Here is a 25,965-nt window from a genome sequence, read left to right as displayed (position 1 = left end):
GTATGAAATATTAAAATTATATGAAAAGGAAGAAAGTTGGCAAAAATTAGCTGACACATACGGAATTTCTAAAACTTCGATGTCTAATATAGTAAAAAACGAGAAAAAAAGGCAAAAATATTTGAATAAGTTTTTAAATTATTGTTTCAAAGTAATGTTAAACAATAAAAGTGACTTAAACAGAAAGAGTAAGTGGCAATGATTCCAGAAATGAATACATGGTCCATGGTGCAAGGAAATGACAAAAAAAAAAAACACTACCCCCTTTATAAGTTGACCACCTGTCTAAGTTGACCACCAAAGTACTGCACCGCAAGTGGTCAACTTACACAGGTTTCACTGTATTTCACTAGAACGAACTTTAAAGTGTAAGACAGATCGTTCTACTATTTCTCGAAATGCTCAACAATTTCTCTTAAACTCGATATAAAACCAGCGAAGTGAACAGCCTAGAAAAGAGACCAATCTCCTGAAGGCGGGTCGAGAAGAAAATGACAAAGAAAAAAAAAATCAGGTTTCTCCGCAACAGATTTAACGCTCGTGTGGTCTATTATCGAGAAGCCATTGCGCGAGCCAAAGGACCGGGATTTGCGGCTTTTCCTTGCACAACTTAACGAGCCCCTTTATCAGGAGAGGGCTGACCGTCTCAGCAAGGTACTGCCTGGCATCGCCCATCTGATTGTGGAGATCGCCCACGAGTTTAGCGTCTGGGTAAAAAAATCGAATGTCCACTCTGGCGGTCTGGACGTTGGGGCTCCCGTAGACGCTAATGCAATCAGCTTGACCAATGAGGTCCAGCCATCTGGACACGGCGTCGATGCCGGCGATGATCGATACCTCGACGGGGCCGGCGGTCATCCAGTCGATGATGAAGGCTTTTAAATCATCATCCAGGTCTTCAGAAGTCTTGCGGAAGAATCGCTCGGCCTGCTCGGGGCGTAGGTGGAATCTTTTCTTCAGCAGGATGGACAAACCACTGGCTCGGATCAGGTGTTCTATACCGGCACACGCTTCCGCACCCACGATGCAAAGGGTCTCTTGGAACGCTTTATTATTCATTAGAGGGACGTCATAATCATCTGCAGGAATAGATTGGGAATCTTTTCAGTGTGCGAGGAATAGGTGGTTTATGGTTGGTTGACAATTCCGAATCTCGCTTTGGGCGAAAGCATAATAGACGAGTTTAATGAGTTTAGATCAGTCGATTAGGCTAGTAAGATAAAGGGCAAAATCAGCGGTAAGTATCGGTCAAAAGGTGATTAATTGAAAGGGGGAAAAAATAGCGATTAAAAATCGTCTGTCAATTGCCAACCGATCGCCGCTTTAAAAAAAAAGTCAATGAACAATGAAGCACACAATTAGTTAATGAACAATGGAAACGAAGGACCCAAAAAGCATTTTGTGATTAGTGAAAAAAATTTCACCAAAATCAAGATGCAGCCTTCATGAACTAAATTTATTAAAAATATATTACATTCAGAGGCATTTCTAAAGTTTATCGTTTCAAAGCTTGAAAATACTCCTAGAGGTGTTTCAGAGGAATGAAAATCGTTTTGAATGGGTTGGTGATCAATATTATTTAAAAAAATTTCTAAGAATAAGACGGTACATGGGAGGGAGAGAAAGATGCATACTGTTTCGATTTTTTACATTTATTTATTTATATTCATTATTTATTTTCATTTATTTATTTACTTATTTTCTTGCTTTTAGAGAAAAAAACATGACATTAAAGAAAAAGGAATAACATTCAAATGTTATATTTTAAAAATTCAAACTGCTTTTTTCTCCATTTTCCCTGATGTTGAATTCTTAATTTAAAATACAAAGCGTATAAAAATAAGCTTGACTAAATTTTCGAGACGTAACTATCTCCAAACTTTAGTGGCTGAGTTACGTTTGTAGATGCATTCAAATTATCTCAGCCTATAAGTTCATGTAATCAGGAAGTATTAACTTTTAAAAAGTACATCATTTATCTCTTTGAATAAAAAAAAGTGGTGAAGTGGATACCGCAGGGCCGTCCCGTCGGTGCCATACAATAAGGCGACGATCTCTAAAAATCAAAATTGCTTCATGAGGGGGGGGGGGGATCTCTCCAACCAAAAAAATAAAATTGAACTTTTCATCATCCAAGTCCCGATCAAACCAAAGTGATGCCCAGGCTCTGAAAAAATTTAATGTCCCTTTCACAAGAAAATCTGCACGTTTTTCAAGATAAAGTTTTCAAAAAAGAAAAGGAAGAAATAAGGAAATTTATCCCATTCTGATGCCCGTAAAATTGCGGAGTCCAGTTCCACGGATCTGCCAGACCATGTGTTCATCAGGCCCTGATTATATTTAATGGTGGTGGTAAAATTACACTGCTCATTTTGAAACAAGCAACCCTCTCACTGCTTATCTAAGGAAAAATTGCCTTGTTGTGTCTAAACATGCTATTCAAAAAAGCAATCTTTTACACTGAAAACACATGACTAATTAATTCATACATTAGCATTTTTCTTCCTTATGCTGTGAATTCTCTGTGTGAATGCTGTTTCGTTATGTCTTTAACACAAGACTGAGCATATGAGGTGCAAGAAATTTTCGTTCCCCATTTTGGAACTTGAGGTGGTTATGTTGTATTATAATTTGTGCAATATACCTTTTTGTGATTTTTAATTATCGTGGTAATTCAACTATTTCGTGTTATTTTGCATAAAAAATACTGTAAACCCATTTGCATATATTTTGTGAGTAATATTTGTATATATTGTAGATGTAGACAACAATTTTGGTTAACATTTTAGTTCCAAACAGTAGCGATTTGACCATAATTACTCGATCCCCCCACAGCCCCCTTTTCTTTAACTATTTGTATGTTCAAAAAAAAAAAGAGCTGTGAACAATGTATTTTTGATATCACATTCAATGCCTTCCGTATTTTAGAATTATTGGTTTTACTAAAAAGGGGATTTCAGTTTCAGATTTTAAGGTGGGATACTGTTTTAACAGGCATAAAAGTTCTTTTTAATATTCATCAATTAAATATTAGAGAATTTGAGCGGCGTTTACTTTGATATTTTTTCTTTTTCCAAAACGCATTTTAGCACATCAGAGGAGCTACTGAACTCGAAATAACTTCGAAATATGAAGTCAAAACGTACACTGTAATCCAAAATTAAATATACATTTTTACACATTGTTTTTTAAATAAATACCAAACGAATTTTTGTCTACAAAATCTCATTCCAGGTATTAACTATATTTTCGCAGAACGCTAATGCAAAAAGGCGCTCAAAAGACATTTGCACGACGGCGCCGATCAAGCTTGGCGCGAGCCTGAGCCACCGTTTCAAAAAAAAAAAAAAAAAAAAAGGCTAGAAATGAATTTATTTCTACTGGCCGGCCGGCTAAAGAATTTCTGCAGATTTGCTTTTTTGCATATGATAAAAGAGAAGACACTAGTCGAATATTTCATTTAGAATTTTCTTAATGGCTTTTTGTGACACCTTTTGAGGAATGTGTCACGAAAGCAATCCAAAGAGTTTTTCATGCAACATTTTTGGGGTTCTTTTGTTGTGAAGTTTTTATACATTTTAGTACAAATTTCATTAATTTTGAGAAATTTATTTATTTATTTTTTATTTTTTTTATTTGTTTTATTTATTTATTCTTTTTTTGAGCAATCACGATGCTTATTGTTCTCATTTGACCGTCCTTGATGTTCCGGTTCCTTTTTCAGCTTGGACCAGGCCTGCAGCACCACCGTCCACCGGCGGCGGCGCGGCTGGTCCTGAGCACTGTCCCCCGGAATCCACTTTTGCTGGGCGGTGGCGTCCATGTCCTACACACACATGCCTACATACACACACACACACGAACGCCTACACTTACACACGAACGCCTACACTTACACACGAACACCTACACACACACACACACGAACGCCTACACACACACACGAACGCCTACACGCACACACACACGAACACCTACATGCACACACATGCATACACACACTTACGCACCCACGCACTCACACACATGCGTCTACACAAACACACACGCTCGTGATTGCGAAAAACAATTTAAATTCAAGATGCCAAAAATTCGAATTAATTTCTTTCAATTTAATTTTTTTTTTTTTTTTTTTTTTTTGTGGAAAAAGAAAATGACTTGTGGTAAACCAAATATATGCAGAAAATAATAGTCCAATGTGAAGCAAATCATTTGGAAATGATTAAATTATTTTGGATAAATAAGCTCTAAACTAAGTTTCGAATTATTTTGGCAGATTCGTTTTGTTTCATTGCAGAAAGTCAGCATTAACTGGAACAATGAGGAAAAAACTCAGAAAATTCTTGAAAAGGAGAGAAGTTTTTCGAAAAAATATTCAGTGCGTGTAAAAATTAAATAAAGTTAAAAAAAATAACGCATTAAGCTACAAATGAGGGATGGTGAGACAACTATTACTTTTACTAGGTTATACACGTGCTTTAAATTAATTTTTGCACAACCAAAAAATAATAATAAAAATAAAATTCAAACAGTATTTGATTTTTAATTTCGGACTGAAACATTATTTAACAAAGCTTGTAAATATTTATGTTTCACTTAAAACAGAATGACTGGTAATAAATTACATTCCTAAGAAAATCTCTTGACTTAAGAATATTCACAACATTTCTTCACTGATTAGTGTTTCATTTTAAGTAGTCTACTTCGGCAAAAATGAAAAAGTATGATTAATCATTAAAAAAAAAAAAAAAAAATCGAAAAAAAAAACTTGTTTATTCTCATATTAACGTGTATGAAATAATATTTTCAAACAGGAAACGGACTTAGGAAAAAAATGCTTTGATATGAAAATTTAAATAAAACTACAGACAAAATGTTTACAGTATGAAATTTACTGCTTTCCTCTTTCTGGAAAAAAAAGTCTTAATCCAATCTAAGGTCAAATATCTGCCTCTCACCACTGTTACACCACTACACAACCTGGTTACATAGACCATATTTGATCTTTCTAGTATTACGGAATAAATATAAAACCAAATTTAAGTAACCCAAATTAAAACTAGAACAAAAAATCTCAAACTAAACTTTCTCCAAAGGAAAATTAATAGGCACTTGTTGATCGTTCCATTCCATTTTTATTGTCCCTTTTCTCTACTTCGGAGTGCTATGAAACACTTGCCTAAAGCTCCATACTTCCCTATTTACTAAAAAGAACATGTTCCAAAAAAAAAAAACAGTTAAAAGACCCATTATGCAAGCTCTCTTACATAACGCGTAACTATGTTTCAATTTTACGCTTTATTCCAACAGCATCACTAATAGACGACTTTAATTCCAACATCTGCTGTCAGAAAAGGAAGTCGTAAAATATTTTATTGCCTTACAGCATAAAAGAGTTTCTTCTGATGATTCTACGAAAGCATTGTATTAATATTAAATAAGAATGCATATGCATCGCATCCTCAGGCACGTTGGGTATCAGATTTAAAAAGCCACAAGTGTAGTGAAGATTTAATTATTGAATAAAATAGGCTTTATCCCAATACATATGCATGATCTTTTTTCCCCTTCCCTTGAACACACATTCAACATATCTTGAAGCGTTTACATGAAATGAGCGATTCTTTTGTTTGAAATTGCACCAAAGTGATAAGATTCTCGCAGTAGCAATTTTTAAGTACTTTTCTGAACCCGTCGTAACCGCGAAAATTTAAACCTCGAGAAAAAAAATTTCTTGCAGAATTTTCAACCCTTGATTCTGTTTACATAAATTTTTCAGCTCGCAAAATAACGAATACCTTAATTTTTGCAAAAATTACGGCTAGTAAAAATAAATGCTTTGACAGAAATTAGGGTCAGAGGAGCCACTGAAAAAGAACATCTCTTTTGCTCAATGAGTGGAATAGAATGGATACAAGGCGTGAAAAGTGTGTAAAATATTTTGTGATGCAGAAAATAAAAATTTTTATTAATTTTTTATTTATTCATTTCAAGTTATTTAATCTATTTTATCATTTATTTAATTAATGATTTTATTATTTAATAATTTACTTTTTTATGTTTTAATGTTTTTATTTATTCAATAATTCAATTGTTACTTGTATTTTTTCTTTTTTAATTGCAAACCAAAAAAAAAAAACTTGCTGTTTACTATTGGTTTAACTGTAATTTGAGTCAGGAAAATATTCAATGGCGACAGTCAGCAGTTTAGTGACAACGATCTTGAAAGTCGCATAGCAAAAATCAATCTTTTACGAGGCCTATAAAACTGTTTCCAAGATGTTTTAATTTACTTTTTGTAACTGTTTCGTCAAAGACAGCCTGTCAACCGAGAAAACAGATGTAAAAAATTCTGGATATTTCAAAAAAATGTTTCAAATTTTAAAAGTATAAGAGTGAAATTGGTAATTTTTATTAAAAAAAAAATTTTTTACGTCGTAAAAAACTGGTATTTTTCCCCCCTCTAAAAGACTTATAAACAATATAAAGCTTCGCTTAATTTTTAATTTACTTAAAAAGTAAAAATTAATTTTTAATTATTTTATTATTTTAAAAGTATAAGAAAGTGAAATTGGTAATTTTTATTAAAACATATTTTTTACGTCGTAAAAAACTGGTATTTTTCATCCCTCTAAAAGACTATAAACAATATTAAGCTCCGCTGAATTATTCGCTTAATTTTTAAGTAACTTACATTGACATTAAATAAGAAATAGTAGAACAAAAGACTGTTATATAATATTTAAGGCTTGTTTTATTTATATTTATTTTATTCGGAAAAAAAAAAAAAACTCGCTGATCTCTCCAATAGTTTGGAAGAAATACTTGGAGGTATCTGGTTAATTCGGAGGGGGGAAAAAAACGAAACTCGAAAAATTGTTCAACGAAAATTGAGGCTATAAAATTGAACAACTAATCAAAAAGCATCTTGTTAAGTTCACCAAAAGAGGAAAATGAGAAGGAATATGGTAATTCTAAGTTATTAAAAAAGAAGTCCTCTCAAAACTTACCCATCCCTAAGACATTTCAAAAGTTTAAATATGCTCCCAATCATTGAGGGAAATGCATGGCGCCATATAAAGTTTTGTTTCCCCTTTAAGATCGTCATATATTATAGCTTTAATAAATAGTATATCATTATTAAATATTAAATTTAATTGTTCTGTGATTTTTGAAGAAGTAAAAACTTGAACCCGCAGCTAATTAGCGCATATTATTTACACTTTGCCAGTTAAGCTGTCGTCTTGTTCTTTTAATAAATTTTAAGCGCTGGTACCATGAAAACAAGATTATTTTTTTTTGGATTTTAAGACAATTGTAAACTCTTTGGTGTTTTATTAATTAAAGTTGCTCATTCTTTTAATTTAATGCTGTGAATTCCTAAACAGTAAAATAACTGAAGAAAAAAAAAATAATAGCAGAATGGGCTACGTTTGACAAGAGAATTTTAATTTTTTCCCCCCTCCTTGGAATATTTTGCTGTTTTCCATTCCAACCGAAATAATAGTTTTATTTAGAATTTTAATTTTTCAACATTAAGTCATATCTTAAGATTAAGCAAATCATTTAGTAAAATTCCGAAGTCTCTAAGTGGTCTAGATGCTGAGATATAAGCAAAAGCAGGCCTCAGAATTTTTCGTGACGATCAGGCCAAGTATAATAAAAGTGAGCGGATAGCGTGAAATGAGGTAAAGGATGTAGACATAAAAAACGAGCTGATGTATGCATCACATGACTTCCTTTTACTCCAATTTAACGTCATTTTCTAATTATTGGCAGTTTTAATGTGATTCAATAGTTTACTCTCTGAATATCACCAACAGTGGATAAATTAAAACCTGATTTAAAAATATATATATAATGAAATAAAATAAGTTGCCGAAAACTTGGCGACCAAAAGACTGGCGATATATCGCCAAGTGTCCGCCAAATTGTAGCACCACTTGAGTTTACATCGAAATTAACAATGTTTTCCCCCCAAAAAGGGGCAAAAGACCCCCTTTGGAGCATCCGAATGCAACCAAAAAGGAAAGTGCACAACTAGACCCCACTAGGAGTCTCCAGTCTATGTACAAAATTTCAACTTTCTAGGACATTCCGTTCTTGAGTTATGCGACATACATACAAACATACGCACATACATACAGACGTCACGAGAAAACGCGTTGTAATTAACTCGAGGATTGTCAAAATGGATATTTCGGGTGTCTGTATGTTCCTAGGCACATATCCATGTGTGGTCGGGTTGAAAAAAAAACTCAACATTCATTCGTGGGTGAGCAAAATGAAAATTAAGGCCGATTTTTGAGTGAAAATTCTTTTGCGAATACAATACTTCCTTTTTTGTAAAAGGAAGTAATAAGAAAATATCCCAAAATCACACGGTTTTATTTTAGAGCACAGGTATATCAGCAAAATTTTACAAACGTTTCATTTGGTTCCACAGTTGATAATTCAAGATTTTCACAAAATCGGACAACCTCAAAAAGTGAGTTAGAATGAAAATCGAGAACCTTCATGAGAAGAAAAGAATTGTCACTTTCAAAAACCAAAAATAGTTCTAGTGCATTTTATGGCCGAGATGGCACAGCACGATAATTTCCATGCAATTCAATTGCAAAATTGGGTACGAAAATAAATTGATATTCACACGCAAATTTGCTATTAAAATAACTTCATTACGTAAGTGTGATAGTTGGTAATAAGCAGAATGAAAAACATAACTCAGGATTACAGGTAAAAACCGTAACGCAGAAAGAAGGTGGATATTAGCGACAATCTGATGGGCTATTAACTCGACCATTTTTTTTTTTTTTCCATCGCAGTGCTAATCTGTGCAATTTTGACATCCGTTATATTAACCCAACAATTAACTAGAGCTACAAAGTGTCCGCCTTGCTATACGACGTGTTCACAATTCTATAAAAGAGTTGTGATTTAGTACTACAAGGGCGCTCATATGCAAAATTTTAAGGGGGGGGGGCCTCAAAAAATTTCCCCATGGTTTAGCAGAATATTTTTCCCATGGAAAACTATTTCAGTACATATTAGAGACATTAAAATTTGACATTTTTAATACCTTATTCATTAATGGCTGGAAAAGAAATTTTTATACATTTTTGCAAAGAAAAAAGCACTAAAAGCAAGGAAGTTCTCATTTCCAAGGGGGAGGGGCTTGAGCCCCCCTTGCCCCCCTATATGGGCGCCCTTGCTACTAATATAGAAGTTTTGCAATCAAAGCGGCAAAAAGTTTTATGTTTTATACAACATTATTATTTTTTTAAGTTTTAATTTGAGTAACAGTATATAACACCGAAAAAATGTATTATTTAAAAAGAAATGAGGGAAACAGAACTTCAAAATTCTATGAAAACATATACTGTTGTTATAAGAAATTTTGAGCATTCAGAAACGTATAAAATAAGAAATAAGCTGAAAAGCAGGGTTTGTGATTTTTTTTAATCATTTAAATCGGATATTTTTTATTTAAATCAGATTATTCTTATTTTTTTTTAATCAACAAAAATTTGTAAATATCAATTACTTTAATATGTACTACAGTGTTAATTACTTTAATTGTATGAAATAAACATAACATATTTCATGGATGAAAAAGCAACTTTTTAATTATTTTCATTTCATGGCAGAGCTTTTTTTTTTTTTTTTTTAATAATAGGCATAAGTAGAACAGCTTTAATACAACTGCATGATTCAAATTAAATTAAGCGTTTACCTCCCTCCCTTCCCTTGATAACTGTAGAGTATAATTTTCATACCTTTTAAATTCTTAAAATTTGGCAGTTTTCTATGGAAATCAGCTTAGAGTCAACAAAAGTTCTAAAACGGATTCAATTGTTCAATTGGGATAAAGAAGGCAAAAAACCTTGATAATTAAAGCAATGTGAACTAATGAATCCATTCAGCTTACTTTTAAAATCAGAATAAGTTCTCAAAATATTCAACAAATATTTAAGATTTGTAATTACGTTATATAATGCTTACATAAGATGTGATTTTGTTTTGTTTTGCTTAAAGATAAGGTTTTATCATCATGTACATTTTTATATAAATAATATGTTCAACAATTACTGTTCTTAACTATATTAGTGTATAAGAAAAACAGACAATTTTTATTTTGTTTTGAACATATTTTGGAGTAAAAGCAATATTGCAATAGAGTCTGAAAATCTGTTACACACAACAGAAAGAGGGATCTATGTAGTGTTTTGACAGTTGAAGTTAAGATTGTGTAATGCAGTATTAAATTTAGAGCAACACATTCTAAAAATGCAAAATTCATTTTCAAAAATTAAATCAACTGATTTTAATCAATAATTTTGTTTAAAAAATCACTTGATTTAAATCAAGCTGATTTGAATCAATGAACCATGCTGAAAAGGTTAACTTTTTTCCCAAAGAAGTGGAAAAGTTTTTTCTTCTATTTTCATAGGTTATTTTTAATTTCATGCGATTATTTTTTTCATTTCTCTACAAATTATTTATTTAGTTAATTTATTAAATTTACCATATTTTACCTTCTCTTTTCCTGTTTATGACGGTAAATATCGTCTTAGAAGTAAAATTTAGTTTCTTATTTTTAGAACTACTTATTTGCTTGTGCTGGCGAAAAAAATATTATATTTATCAAAGCTATTTCTAAAAAGCGTACTTAAATTTATGAAATAAATTAAAACATGACCGAAAACCAGTTGCCGAAATAAGTCATCCTTTATAAGAAAGATTAGTGGTACCAGCACGGCTTTGCCCGTAGCAGAAAATTAAAAGATCATTTGGTTCGCCTGTATATTTACAAATAATGGATGATGAATTTCTCGCCAATTGGCTATGTTCATTCGCTCTCCCATTCCACGTCATGATCATTTCATAATTTATTTTCATCTTATAATAATTTTGCTCCGGAAAATGTTCTTAAAATTGAAATAGGAAAAGAACAAAATCGAATTTTCGAAAAATCGCTTCAAGGTGCACACCCCATGCTACAAACTAACTTTGTGCCAAATTTCATGAAAATGCCGAATGGTCTAGGCGCTATGCGCGTCGCAGAGATCCAGACACCCTGACAGAGAGACTTTGAGCTTTATTATTAGTAAAGATAAGAGAAGCCGATGCTTTTCTTTCCTTCCTTCTTTAACTGGCGACTAGTAAAAGTATAGTTTTATTGCAGAAATGTGACTCTGCAACGTGCATACGAAAACTAATATTTTTAGCTTACTTTCTTTTTAATAAGTATATTTAAACAATGAAATTTGCAATTTTAATAGAGAAACAGATATATTTGAAATTAAAAAAACTAATATTTTTAGCTTACTTTCTTTTTAATAAGTATATTTAAACAATGAAATTTGCAATTTTAATAGAGAAACAGATATATTTGAAATCCTCATATATATAATAGCGAATGATAGAGTAACACTAACGTCATCAACAATGAAAATCGCTCCACGGCAGGATAATTTGAATTTTTTGTAATATTTAACATGCAGGGAGATGCTTCATTTTGACGGGGCTGAACTGGATCTGGTCACTTAACTGTTTTACTGGTAAGACTCATTTTAGGAGAATGAAAAAACCAAAAAGTGGTCAGCAATAAACACTATCTACAGGATTTTAGGGTTAATTCACTGGAGTTAGGGTTAAAAGTTCAACTATAAAAATATTATCAAGCAGGCAACTACTTCAATAAGTAGAAGCAATTTTCACCCGTCATACCTTGACGCGCGAATTTCTAGTTTAAAAATAATAATGAATATTATTATTATCATTATTATTTTTTTTTTAAGTTCATTACGGTAGACGGCAGTAAGAGACCTGGTTGCGTCACTAGAATACTAAGTATTAGACAGTTAACATTCAATAAATGTACAATACACGTACCGTTTCAAACATTGAATAATCTGTGTTTTCATAAATATCCATTATATCTTTAAAAACAAATACTGTTTCTGTCGAAATCACATTACAATTTGAGCTTGAGCTTCAAGTTTCATCAGCAATAGTAAAAAAACAGGGCTCAATTTCTAACAAAATAAATTCGGGAACCGTCACTCTTCAAACCTTTTCTCATTTTAATACTAGTTTAAATTCCGCTTCACATGCAAAAATTAACATGAAATTAAAAAGAACTGCCGGAGCTAGTAAACAGGGGTGCCCACAGGGGGGATTATGGCGCAAGTTGCGCCATCAAAATTTTTGTTGGGGGGGGATTTTTAAATGTTTTATTTATTTATTTAAATTTATTTACGGATTTATTTTGAATTTAAGTTATTCATTTTATTTTGTTTCTATTTTATTTCGTTTATTTATTTAGTTTGTGTGTGTGTGTGTGTGTCATTGGCGTAGCACAGAACTTTTCCAATAAAATAACAACAATAATAATTTAAATACATAAATAAATAATATTTTTAAAAATAATTAAAAATATTTTTAAAATAAAGAGAAATAAATAAAAAGAGTTAGAAAATAAAAAAGGGAAAGAGGGTTGAGAAAATTTGGGGGGGGGGGGGGGAATTGCGCTATTGAACTTGGGGGGGCACCCCTACTAGTAAAGACTATAAAATAGAACAATGAAGACTTATCGTGAAAAACACGCAAATCATTTCCAAGCGTATGTTTCTCAAAAACTCACATAGTGCAAGAAAGACGAAATGAATGGGAGGAAAAAACGAATTCAAAATGCTCACATAAAGAAATGAAGCAAGACAGTTTGAAAAGCCCGGAAAAGTCCAAATGTGAGCCTAACTAACAATTGGATAAAAACTAACACTTGAATGCTATTGGACAACTTAACTCCGCCCATGGCGTGACCGACGAATTTCCGTTAACTATCTCGTGGTCAGTTGTCCTTGGTTGGAGGGACGGTGAACAAATGTCACTCACTACAGCTTCAAGTACTGCGATGAAACGTGGACCAACGTCAAATAATAACGCGGCAAAATGACACCCCCCGATTGGGCAAAACATTATTCAAACCAAGTTCATATTTAAATTTTTTACATTTCATCAGCAGTTAATATTGTTCAAGTATGTTTTTCTTTGCAGAGGCAATAATAACATCTGTGATGGCAATGATAGAATATTAAATTTTCTCCATTGCGTAACAGGGGCGGAATCAGGGGAGGGTCAAAGGGTCAGCTGACCCCCCTGTGACAAGAATTTTACTATAATTCTTATTAAATTCAATTTTTTTAGAACCGGAAAATATAATCAATATTAACTTTACTTCTCTTGGTTATGCAAAGTATTTCTTGCTATTTTGAGTTCATTTTCAAAAGAACAAGCATCTTTAATATGAGTTTAACCTTTTTCAGAGTTCTCTTCAACATCAAACCGCATGTCGTTTATGCTTTTTTTTTCCATCTATTTTACAGCTGTAATCTTATATAGTAAAAGCTTACGGTAATGTGACCAGCTTGTTTGCCTGAAGAAATCAGGCTGTGCCATTGAAAAATTTAGGGGAGGCTGTAAATTGAAAGTGTTTTGATCTCATTTGAGGGACGGTGCTGTGTAGCATATAAGGAAATGCACCGATCTCCTTGGTGGGTTGTCACACCTGCTTGACTGATACTTTTTTACGTTGGAGGAAAACACTGGCGATTGAAATTTGACCCCCCTTACAAAATTTTCTGGATCCGCCCCTGTTGCGTAAAAAAGTTGACGGTAAAACTAAGTTAAAATCACCCGCAGTTAACACTGAAATAGTAGTTGACACTTAAAAAATAAAAAAGAAATTAACAAGAAAAATTATTAAATTGTTAAAATTTTAAAATAGTGCATAAAATTTGCAAGGCTTAACTTTTAACACTTGCGTTTCTCTTGTTGATTAATTTTTTCTTTATGTATCAGTGTCAACCACTAGTGCGGTGTCAGCCACTGCAGGTTTTACTTTACATTTAATTAAAATTTAAAGGCACAAAAAAATTGATTCATAAAACAGAAAATGTGTCCCATTTTACTAAATAGAAATCAAGGGAGAATAAAATTTTTAAATGGCAGTCGATAAAATCATGTGCTGTAATCCGCTCATAACTGCCTTGTTTTTCAACTATAAAGCAGATTTTGATACAAATAACATTACAGAAAACAAAACAGAAAAGAACATAAATTGAAATAAACTTGCCTACAGATTGAAACATGAATTACAAAACGTACTAACCAAAGTAAATATTACAAAATTTCTGTATGCACACAATCGATCCCCCCCCCCCCCATTAACAATCAGCAAGCAACATATTCACCAATCTTGAAAACAACAAATGAATAAAATATTTAATTCAAACTGAAATAGCGAAGTAGCATTTGATAACATGGTGTGCATCAAAATGAGTTCCAGGAAATAATTAACATTTAGTGGGCAATATAAATGTTTTTTTTTTAAATATGTGTGAAGCTTAAATAGCTTTTGCGCGTTTAATTTTAATTGCAGAATTTTCGATTAGTAATAAAGTTGACAGGATTGTTGAAAACTTGTGATCAAAAAAAAAAAAAAAACATGAAATGCAGTAACTATTTTGTGATACAGACAAAAATGCTAAGTGCAACCAAAAACTGCCTCCTGGGGTTTTTGGTACTTATTTGTTGCTTACCATATAAGTGTAAATTACCATATGTGTAAAAACTAGCGGTTCTGGGAGGAAGCCTTCCCCATGGCTGGCTCTCTCTCACTCGCTAACGATTATTTTTTATTGATTTCACATCTTTCAATACTGGACAATAGCTGCATTAAATTATAAAGTTAATATTTGAATTTAAACATTTTTTAAATTAATTGAATATTTTAAATTAATATATAATATTATACCATTAATATTAAAATAATAAGAGCTATTCCAGGCCAAAAACAAAATGGCTGGTAATTTATTTTCATTATTAGAATTTACTATCAATTTTAAAAATTCAAATTTATTGTAATCTATATTTGCATCATTGCTGTGATTTGTCAATATTAAATAATTAAAACTTAAATTAACTAAAAAGATAAGTGTTTTTTTTCCATATGTATCAATAGGTATTTTCAATAATTACTGATGCAATGGCACTACGTTATCATAATTTCATTCATAAATGTATCACAATGCAAGAAAAACTTTTTGAAAAGTATTTGAATTATGCAGAATCAGGTATTTGCTGTGAATATAATGCTTTTATAAATTTCCTTCAAATGAAAATACAAACACTATGTTTATACCCCCAGTATGAATATTCAAACAAATGCTAATTTCTAAAACATTTATATTACACTTTATTACATTTAGAGCTTCTTGCGCCTACTCATCATAGACCTTTGTTTTTACATTTTTGGAATTTGCATTCTTGTAATAAGCAATTTTTTTAAAGCATAAATTCAAATGTCAAAATATAAATTTTATATAATGGTATGGTGGCTTCTTGGCCACCTCCACTTTATTTAAAGGTAGGTTTTCTAAATGAGGTTTTGAAGGAAGAAACTTCTTAAATAATATTTAAATACTTACAAAATTAAAAACTAAAATGAAAGAAAACACGAAAAAAATCTCAAAAAAAAAAAGCGACATAAAAAAAGTAAAACATATTAACAGCAAAAAAAAAAATCAAAGTGGAAAAAGTGCAGAAATTTGATAAATAAAAAGGTTTATGCAATGTTCAAAATCACAGGTACTCTGCTTGTCGGAGACCATTAAAACCAACACAGAGCATTACAAAATAAAACCCAATAGCCGCAGGAACCAGTGGTCTTTTGAGGTCAATCAAGCCATTACATTTTTTTTTTAAATTTTTCAATAAGCAGTGAATATGAAAAATAAATGTAACTTTTACAAGCTTAAATGCCAATGTATGATCACTGCCCATCTATCTTATGGGGGAAAAGACTGCGGGCAAACCTATATTTTTACGGTCATTAAGGTTTAAGGGCAGAATATTATTTTTACAGTCGTTTGCCGAACTACAGTTTGCCGGTCACTGACCGTAATCTATTGATGAATTTTTTTAGAATGAGCTGGAACAAAATTTCAGAAGGAACATGCAAAGGCAGGAAAAATCAATTTAGACAAAAAAAATAGTTATATTTTGTGCTACACAAAAAAAGTAAATCCTTTAGATTTGTAATTATAAAAAACAAAGTGAGTAAAACAACAACAATGTGTATCAAGTACAAATAAAGTATTAAAATAGAGTTAAAAACCCAGCAAACAGCTGTTTCGGGGCTGTCAAATGCAAGCCCCTTCATCAGTGTGTAAAAGAAAGAAAAGCCCAATGTGGACTGAACGACAAATAGTTTTCGACTGCTTTTTTTTTCTTACAAAAAACAAAGTTGAAGCATTTTTTTAAACATAAATTCGAAATTATCCCTATTACCAAATTTGAAAGCTATGAAAGACAGAATTGAAAAATTATTATCAAAAAAGATAAAGTCTATCCTCAATGCTCATTGTCTGATGAATGAATGGATAAAGAATTTAGCTGAATAATAATTGAGAAAGAATGAGTAACCAAAGACAAACTGTTTCACAGAAGAAAAAAAAACAGTAGATGCTCCTTTTTTCAACCACTGGAATCCAAACAAAATCTATCACTAGAGTAAGAGTTTGCTGTAATTTAAATGTACAACATATTGCCTCTTATTTTGTTACATTAAAAAATATTGGAACAACTTTCATCAATATGATAAGTTTTTGAAGAGAATCTAACAAAGTAATGAACAACAGCACTATTTTTTAATGTTTCAATATTATTCATCAATTGTACAAACTGCATATCACTTTAAAATTAGCAATTATTTTTTTAACTAGAGATAATTTAGGGCTTCTAGTCTTATTTGAAATTTTTTCAAAAATATAGTTGTACCTGCTTACAGCATAGCCAAACATAGCGAATTCATGGCTATAACACAATATCTTCGATTTCACTTTAATGTGTTATTTAAATTTTCAAAACAAAATTGCAGCCATAATAAAAATTTAAAAAATTTCTTTTGACTTCACTATAAATAAGCATGACTAGTTTCTCCTCTTACTGTAGATGCTTTTGGCTTTTTCCAACTTTTTCAAAAAAATATTAAGTCAAAATGACTAATATTTCTGTGCAGTTCACTAAATTTTCTGACCCTTTCACCCCACAAAATAACTTCTTTCACTATTTGAAACATTTCACTTTTAGAAACATAAAATTTCAAAATAATAGTTTTCAAATCCATAGTCTTGAAAATTACAAAGAAGTTAAAACTTATTTTTACACGCTACATTGGAATGACCCGTTTTGTTTGGACGTTCTAGCGGACCTTAAAATAAAATATTGCATTTTAAAGAATAACAAATAGGACTTCATGCATCAATTACTGTAACAGAGTATTCGTACTAATGGGAAGTCATACTAAAGAGAAGATACTTTAATTTCAAATAATACCATAATTGCAAAAAGCTTTTGCCGCTGAATAGCATGCATAAAAAAGTTGTAAGAGTTAGTTCTGAAGTAAAACATGTAAAATACACATACAATTTGAAAAACAAAAACCACTGTTCGCAGCACTTAAATCTCAAGCTACTAAAATAAAGTACAGTCGTCTCCGGCTACAACACGATCCTTATGCGAAATGGCTATAACACGAGTTTTTCAGGAACAAAGAATTTTAGAGCCAAAGCGGATTTCTCGCTCTCAACAGGAAATCATTTAGAAAGGAATCGTAATGCTAACCTGTGGCTTTGTTATGCGCTACGAAACACTGACTTTGTGAATGTACTTTCTTCCTTTCAGTATAACTGACTGCACAAGTTCCCACACACTGCACTATAAACATAGCTTTATTAGTGTGAATATATCACCACTCCTCATTTTTCATTTATTTATTCTAAATATAAAAGGTGATGAAAAATTGTGGAACCTAGGCACGCTGTTTCATCTTAAGTTTGAAGATGGAAACAAAAAGCGAAAAATTGCGAAATTTTACGAAAACCTAAAGATTTTTGATATGCTTGAACAACTAGAAAGTGAATCTTTCATACTTATAATTAAAAATCAAGAGAAAGCAATCCGTATAAGTCCTGACTTTAGTTTTAATATGAAGCTCGCAGAGTAGTGTTTAACCAAAATACAAACAATATGAAATTGGACTCTGCTTTTGTATTGTAGATTATAGAGACCATGAAAGAGGGGTGTTACCATAGATGTAAATGTTATAAAAGTAAATGCGAAGTTACTGTATTTAAAAATATATGAGAATGACGATCAGATTGCGCAGCCTAAATCATCATCTTCAATTTTTAAGTTTTAAATTTAACTTATTGTATCAACTGTATAATACTCTTAAGTGCAGTGTTTGAATAATGCAGTTTTTTCAAAAAAATGTTAAAAATTCAGCTCTTAGTGTAAGAGACTTTAATATATAGTTAAAAATGGTCTAAAACAATTTTAAAATGTTTAAAATGATTGGGTACGTATATAAAAAAGTCATATACACAACAGTTTTCACAACGCGAAATTTCGACTTACGCGAGGAGTCTTGGAATGCATCCCTCGCGTAAGTCAGGATCTGACAGTACACAAAAGCATTGCCACAAAATAATCTCTAATGCCAACTAAGAATAAAACAAGTAATCTATTCAAAATCTTATAGTAAAAAGAATGAAAGCTGTTATAAAAAATCTTATAGGGAAAAACATAAAATAGGAAGCATAAAAGTAAAGGCAAAAAACACATTATAACACAGAATTGGTAATATTGTTCAATCAAGAAATCATTTCATTGCAATACTTGCATACAATCTAGTATCTCTCTATTTCAGTGTTTATATTGATTCATTTTTACAAGATATTGCTCTTTTCATCATTATGTAAGTTATAGATAGAATCAATACTTTCAGTTTGGATTACAGATTTTTTATAGTATTGTACATAGAATGACAATGATGTGCATAATGTATGAAAAGTTTTGCCCCCACACTTAGTTCTCGAGATGCAAAGTTGATTCTGATTTTAGGATCAATAGTAGCAACAGTCTGAATACAAATAACTAGTAAAATAAGAAACTCAAACCCTATTTCTCAACAATATTAGTTTAACATCTCTTCGTGATCTTGCTCGAATAAAAAGATTAAATAACCAGCTAACCAAGCACTAATCAGAATAGTTCTAAAAGAGCAGTGGTGTGTGTCCAATCGTTTTTTACCTGAGACTTGCACTTCATATGGAGATGAATCTCACAGGTCAGAACACATATGAAAATTTAAATTATATTGAAATATTTTTTGATAAAATGTGAAAAGGAACAATAAGAATTCTTACTATCATTATAATGCGTGCTTATTTTACTGATACAAAGTCTTCATCTCTTTCTTTTTTTTTTTGAAACCAATTCCTTACAGTTTGGCTTCAAATTTGCAACAATCATTCATAATCTTTACTTACTTATAATAAAGCTGAAAGTCTGTCTGTCAGGATCTCTGTGACGCGCATAACGCCTAGACCGATCGGCCAATTTTCATGAAATTTGGCACAGAATTAGTTTGTAGCATGGGGGTGTGCACCTCGAAGCAATTTTTTGAAAATTCGATTTTGTACTTTTTCTATTCCAATTTTAAGAAGATTTTCCTGAGCAGACTAACCCCCCCCCCCCCCCCGAGCCTCGTCCTTCACAAGATAGACGAGTAAATTAATAAGTTATCATAACGTGGAACCGTAACATGGGCAAGCTAATTGGTGAGAAATTCATCATACATTATTTGTAAATATACAGGCGAACCAAAAGACCTTTTAATTTTCTACTACGGGCAAAAGTCGTGCGGATGCCACTAGTATTGAATTGATTGGATTTTCATAACATTAACCCAGTTATTTTGCTTATGTTATTTTGATAACATTAAACATGATAACAGCCGCATGGATCATCATCATGTGCCCATAGGGTGAGCAACACTGAAACAGAGCCACTGGTTAATTGGGCATACTAGAAAGTGCTCTAATAGTTTCACCACCAGATGTTCGACTCAATCTTACCCTGAGTAACCGCTTCTTGAGGCCAGCTAATAAGACCACAAAGCATTTTTGCCCAATCAAAAATCAGCAGTTCAAATCAAAGTTCTGAAAGAATGTTTACACACATTTATCTGTTCAAGATCATTTATCTGTTCGTCACGGATTAACTAAAAGCATACAAAAGGTAACCGAAATCAGAACAAACGAATACTCTGTCGTATGAGTATGAGCAATCGTCAGGGTAAACTAGTGATCATACGCAAATTCTATCCGTCTCACACCATAAGCGAAAAATGTTTTTAAACATGTGGTTTCATGCATATATATTGCTAACTGTCCATAATTTCAAAATATTTTATAACTCATGGAAATCCATATAATTATACTATCTCTTAGGTTACTTAGCATTAGTATTATTGTATGATCAGTTTTACAGTTCATAGATTAATGAATTTTAAAAAAGGTAAATAAAAATGTATTATGATGCTGTAAATATGCAAACACACAGAGGCATGCCTAAGGCCTATTTATGGGAAAGTCGTAGACTACAAATTTACAAGAATATGCGGCTATAACTTAATAGTTTATATTTCACTTGTTTGTAAATGAAAAAAAAAAGAATTTCATTCATAGCTAAGTAGAGATACTGGGCACATCAAATGGGGGGGGGGACATCCCTCACAGGCTTTCGTTTTAACAATGTTACCAATCCTACTGTAGTCGTTTATAACGCAAGAACTCTTTTAATCAAAACAAAAACCCTCGAGATTCTAGCTGTGCTAGTGTAGTGGTGAAATATTTTTGCTACTATGTAACAAAATAACCCAACATTCAAAGAAAAAGGAATGAAAAAAAATTATGGGAAAACTGGAAAGGATCAAAAAAAGAGGAGAAAAATTGATTCAATTCAAAAAATACTAACTGTCTGTGCTACACAGAAAAAAGAAAGCTCTTTAGATTTTAGGTTCCTAATGAATGTTATTAGTTTTTTATAACAAAATTATGGCTATTACAAAATTTTTATTGGGTCTCTTCGACTTCATTACAAATGAGCGCGACCCTATATTTGAATTAATTGAATAACTTTCCTTTATTCAGATGTGCCCATTCCCCAAAAGCGATGGCACCCCCTTCTCCTGCCTCAAATGATAAGAAATACCCCCCCCCCCCAAATGAGATTTTCTTTGAAAAAGGAAAAAATAACCCTTAACTCCACCCCCCCCCCCCTCTCTAAAAGTAATTGTACCATTGGGAGGTATTGAAAATTGTGTGAGGTACAGCAAAACATAAAATCTGTTTTTAAGACCAGTGTTTTAGAAACACTGGTCACAAAACGGATGTGAAACTTTGTGTGTACTTTACTACCTTGCAGATTTCTTCATATTTAAATTAAACGGATTTGCCATTTATTAAGTGGTTTATTTTTTCCCTTTGTGTATATTACACAAACTTCTTAAATTATTTATTTTGTGAGTGAAGAAAAAAATGCAGATAGTTCATGAAACTGAAGACTTATTAAACTTTATCTTTTTAAGCAATGTTAGAAATCCTTCGAAAAATAACTGGTCCTGCGGAACAGTAAGCATGAAGATATACTGATCTATAAACAGATTGACTGGTCCACTTAACAGAAAATGTTGTTTATCATGAAATGTAATTCTACATAAATTTATAACCACTTAATTAGATTTTATTTCCCTACAAAATCTTCAATATGTTGGGCATCTGCATTTTTCAATTAGCTTTGATTTAGAACTCATACAAGACAAATATACTTAAATTTAATGACTGCAACAAAATTACTGCAGACGCAAAAAATAAAGAAATAAAAATGTTGGTGATGGTGATTGACCACTGGTTCCGTGGACTATGTAATTCTCTTTACAGTGGTCCGAAGCAATTTCCACTGGTTTCAACTAGTGATGTTCCGGATATCCGTATCCGTAGATATTCGAGGGAAAATAAAGTTCTGTATCCGTGACTTTTTTGACGGATCTTAAAGGGATCTTTTCTATTCTAAAAGTTCTTAAATATTTGAATAAAAGACTTTAATGCTGTTTAAATTAGGTTTTATTCCCCATATAAATTATAAGGTATCATTTCAGAAGCCAATTAGTACCCCCCCATTGTGAATAGGAAGGGGTAATAAGTTTTAAAAATGTGTGTCAATTTGCGGCATCGTAGCTCTTAAACAGGTGAACCGATTTGGAAAGTTCTTTTTTCATTCAAAAACTGACTTTATCGAAAGTGTTCTTAGCTTGGCCTCTTTAATTACCGGAGATATTAATTAAAAACCGACTTAACGTTTTTCAGAATTATGGTAGTAAAACTTACCCGTACGTTAAAAATATTGGCCCCAAATTGAACAAACTAAGTTTTCTTCGTTTGATATTTGTTTGGAACTTCCTCAAGTTATATACAGAAAAGCTATAATCTTGTTAAGTAAATTTCAAATGCAATTCTAAGCCTTTATACGTGGTGTGTTCTGACCTGCGAAATTGGTCTTCATATGAGGTTCTTTTTTATAAATTTTAATTTAATATTAGTTTTTGTTATTGATTTGGGGTTTCTGCGTTATTTATTTTGGTTTTTCTCGGCATCCTTTTAAAAAAGTTAAACTATATACTCTATTTACTGTTTGTAAAGGTGTTCCCGACTCTGTTATATCATCGGTCGGAATAAGTTGGGTGGAATGGGTCAGCACTGCATTTATGCTGAAATAAAATGTGAAAAATTATTTCTAGCCTATCTAGTAGCAGTTTTACCACTCTTGCTCCTGTATCCTACATCTACCTAGCAAGCTAGAAATAATTTTTTCACATTCTATTTAAGCATTAATGCAGCGCTGATCCATTCCTTCCAGCTCCCTCCTCAATTTTTATGGAGATTTCTTTAAAGAGTAAATCATCTAGTCTTGACTATATTTTCACCGTAGATGACATTTTTTGAAGAAACAGTGCCATTATTCTGACGGGAATACCTTCCGTAACAAATTTTACACTTGGTTAGTTGAATTGGGAAAAAAATTTTTGAGATCCGTATCCGTAGATCTTGAAACTAATGATCCGTATCCATATCCACGGATCTACTTTTTTAACGATCCGGTACATCACTAGTCTCAACCACCAACAATTTTGAAATCTGTTACGCATCTTATGTTTCTTATTCGCAATTCAAAATGAATTTAATGTGTGTTTATATTAGCAACATATATCTGTTATTTTATATACAAAGTATGAACTATAATTTTATGACATTGATTTGCTATTTTATGAAAATGCTATGTTTTTAACATATCTTACTATTATTTACACAGTAAAATGACTATACTGTATGTATCTTGCTGTGTTTATTTACATGGGTTTTAAATTGCAAAATCTACGATTTCAATTCACATAGCTTTGTACTTATGTATAAATCAAAGAATTAAGTGTATATTTTATTCTCAACAAGTCACCTCTTTTGCTTTACTTGACAAAATTTTACAAAAAATAATTGTTTTCAATTTTCAATGCAAGTGCAAAAACAAAATGTTTGCTCATTTTGATACAATTTAATTTTGAAACTAGGAAAAGCATACTATTTCAATAGTGGGGAAAGTACTGGGAATAGTTGGTTGCAAACACTTTAAACTTGTAATGGAATAAGAGGTTCAGAAAAAGTTTTAGTTAATTTTTTTTCCCACTTGAATTTTACAGGGGGTTTATAAATGAGCTGGAAACTGTCTAATATTGCCAATAGCCTGTTACTGTTTCTGTGTTTATTTATAAATTCAAGATGTGCACTTATATTTAAAATAGGATATTTTTCATTCAGACTATTGTTTTAGAAAGTTTTTTTCCCCCCTTGGTAATGCAATAAATCGCAAATTTGCTGTAGCAATTATTTAAATTTTGTTTTAATATTGGATCTCAAATTCAAACAATTTTCTTTTAATTTTTACACTGATAGAAATTTGTGCAAGAAATTTTAAAAATAACTTTTTATACTTTGTTCTCTGGAATTTCTCAAATATGATTTCTTAAAAGAAAATGAAAGTGTTAATTTTCAAGTTAAATTCCATTTAAAATCCCAATGTAACTTAAATGTAATGAAATTAGTTCAATGTTGTTTATAAACGGCAGTAGTGGATTTTTTCTTTTTTTAAATCAATATTACTGAATCGAATTGAAGCATGTTATAGCCAAAGAAGCATGTTTAGTACTTACTTTGTGTAATGAACTGGCAATTGCATATGTTCAACACAGATTTAACATGCTATTAATCCTATTTTAATGGAACAACATTTCTTGACAACTACAAGTTTGATTTAATGTCATAAAATTAGAAATAAGTTATAAATGTGATATGTAAAGTGAACTTAAGAAAGTCGATATTTATGTCACAGCAATTTGTTAGGTGCAAAACCAAGCGAAAATTAAATGTTAAAACACTTTCATCTTTTTTTTTACCTTTTTTAACTTTAATTTAAAAATAAATAAATAAAGGGATACATTTGTTAACTATTTACCTTTACAGAGTTAATAGAATGGCTTTGATTGAAGTTTTATGTAGTAAATAGCTATTCCGGAAAAAATAATCGAATCGTACGTCAACAGAGAAGTGAGCGGAAAACACGTGAATGTTTACCAGCAGATTGTAAATGTTCACCAGCATCCCGTTGAAATGCCGCATCCAGTCAAAGGGGCTCAATTGTATGTTTTCAAGGTTTTTTTAATTAAAAGGCTAAAAGATTGCACAATTATCGATGCATTTTTTTTCTTCTTCTTTTTGAAGTTTGCGCAGTCTAACAATTTTTCCCCCCAGTATTTTTATGTGATAACGATAGATCGACTTTTTTTTTACTCTAGTCTTATTTTCGAAATGTATCAACAAATGGACATTTACGGTTTATTTCTTAACCGTATCTTTATTATTTATTTATTACACACCGAAAAAAGAAACACTGCAACTTTTAGGTTGTTAATACGGGGAAAAAAGGTTTCTCAGAAGCAGAATAACCAGAAATACGTACTCAAAAAAAAATTCTGCCCATTTAAAAAAATTCCAATTTTTAAAAACATTACATGTATAATTGTTTTCCTTTGAGACTTCATTTTCCCGCCGTGTATTTTATTCCACATTTATGTGAAAATATACGCCGTGCAGTAGAAATAGTCAAGATGTAAAAATTCAACTTTGATAAAATTAAATAAATTAACATGCGTTCTGGACTTACCGCGCCGACAGCAGTTAAGCCTAAAGTACGGTATAATCGGGAATTCCATCGAGCGGCACAATCCCGTTGATATTCCGGGCAAAACAAATATTTCGCTTCGGTAAAAATCCGCATATCCATCACACACACGACACACAAAAATCGACTTGCCGAGTTCACACAGTAGAAAAAAGAAGATCCGCTAGTTTTTTTCCCAGACACAGCAACCATAGGAAACAAAAACCAGAAGCTCAAAATACAGGCGTTTTCCACACAACACTACCTGTGGAGCGCTGCGAGTAGTCAGTGGAGCTAGGCCTAACCCGACAGTCGCTCGCAGGCGAAAACTGATTTGAGGTGTAGGGATGGGGTGATGAGAGACGGCGGACGTATTTTGGCGCTGCGATCGTTCGAATCTACCCCGGAAAAAGCCTCACAGCTCCGCTTCCCGTCGGGCTCGAAAACTGCTCCGCCATTAAAAAAAAATAATAATAAAAAGAAATTTTTTCGCACCCCCCTCCCCACGCGCAGTTAAAGGAGAAAATTCTTCCCCCTTTTTATAGGCTGGTTAAAAAAAGTGTACCAATTCGCAACTCCAGCGCTCGAATACGCTACCTTGCGGTGATTTATAAAACTGCGTCTGCACCTAAAACATTGCCACGTTGCGCATCACGTGTGTCTGTTGACGTAAACGCGGTCAGTTTGTTCTGAGTAACGCATTCAACATGTCTAAGAACGCCTTCAACAACAGAAATTAATTCGTCCCTTAGTAGTATTCTCGAGCTTCTCAAAATAATTTCGAAA

General features: G+C 32.0%; 1 protein-coding gene across 1 annotated transcript; it reads right to left on the bottom strand.

Annotated features, from left to right (window-relative positions):
- Positions 1-453: 453 nt before the first annotated feature.
- LOC129220402 (nucleoside diphosphate kinase homolog 5-like) lies at positions 454-25,472 on the bottom strand. The gene is made up of 2 exons (XM_054854817.1): positions 25,183-25,472; positions 454-1,079 (listed from the first exon to the last, which is right to left on the bottom strand). Exons 1-2 carry the CDS (start codon positions 25,229-25,231, stop codon positions 532-534), a joined length of 597 nt encoding a protein of 198 aa, XP_054710792.1. The 5' UTR covers positions 25,232-25,472; the 3' UTR covers positions 454-531.
- Between the last annotated feature and the right edge of the window lie 493 nt (positions 25,473-25,965).

This window comes from Uloborus diversus, chromosome 4 (genome assembly GCF_026930045.1).
Source record: "Uloborus diversus isolate 005 chromosome 4, Udiv.v.3.1, whole genome shotgun sequence".
Lineage (NCBI taxonomy): Eukaryota > Metazoa > Arthropoda > Arachnida > Araneae > Uloboridae > Uloborus > Uloborus diversus.
Note: the sequence above shows the minus strand (reverse complement) of the source record. Positions and strands in the feature narration are given on the sequence as shown.

Coding starts and splice junctions, on each gene's coding strand:
- LOC129220402 (XM_054854817.1), bottom strand. CDS start 25,231: ATGGAATTCCCGATTATACCGTACTTTAGGCTTAACTGCTGTCGGCGC. Junction 1,080..25,182: donor GCTTAACTGCTGTCGGCGCG/GTAAGTCCAGAA, acceptor CTATTCCTGCAG/ATGATTATGACGTCCCTCTA.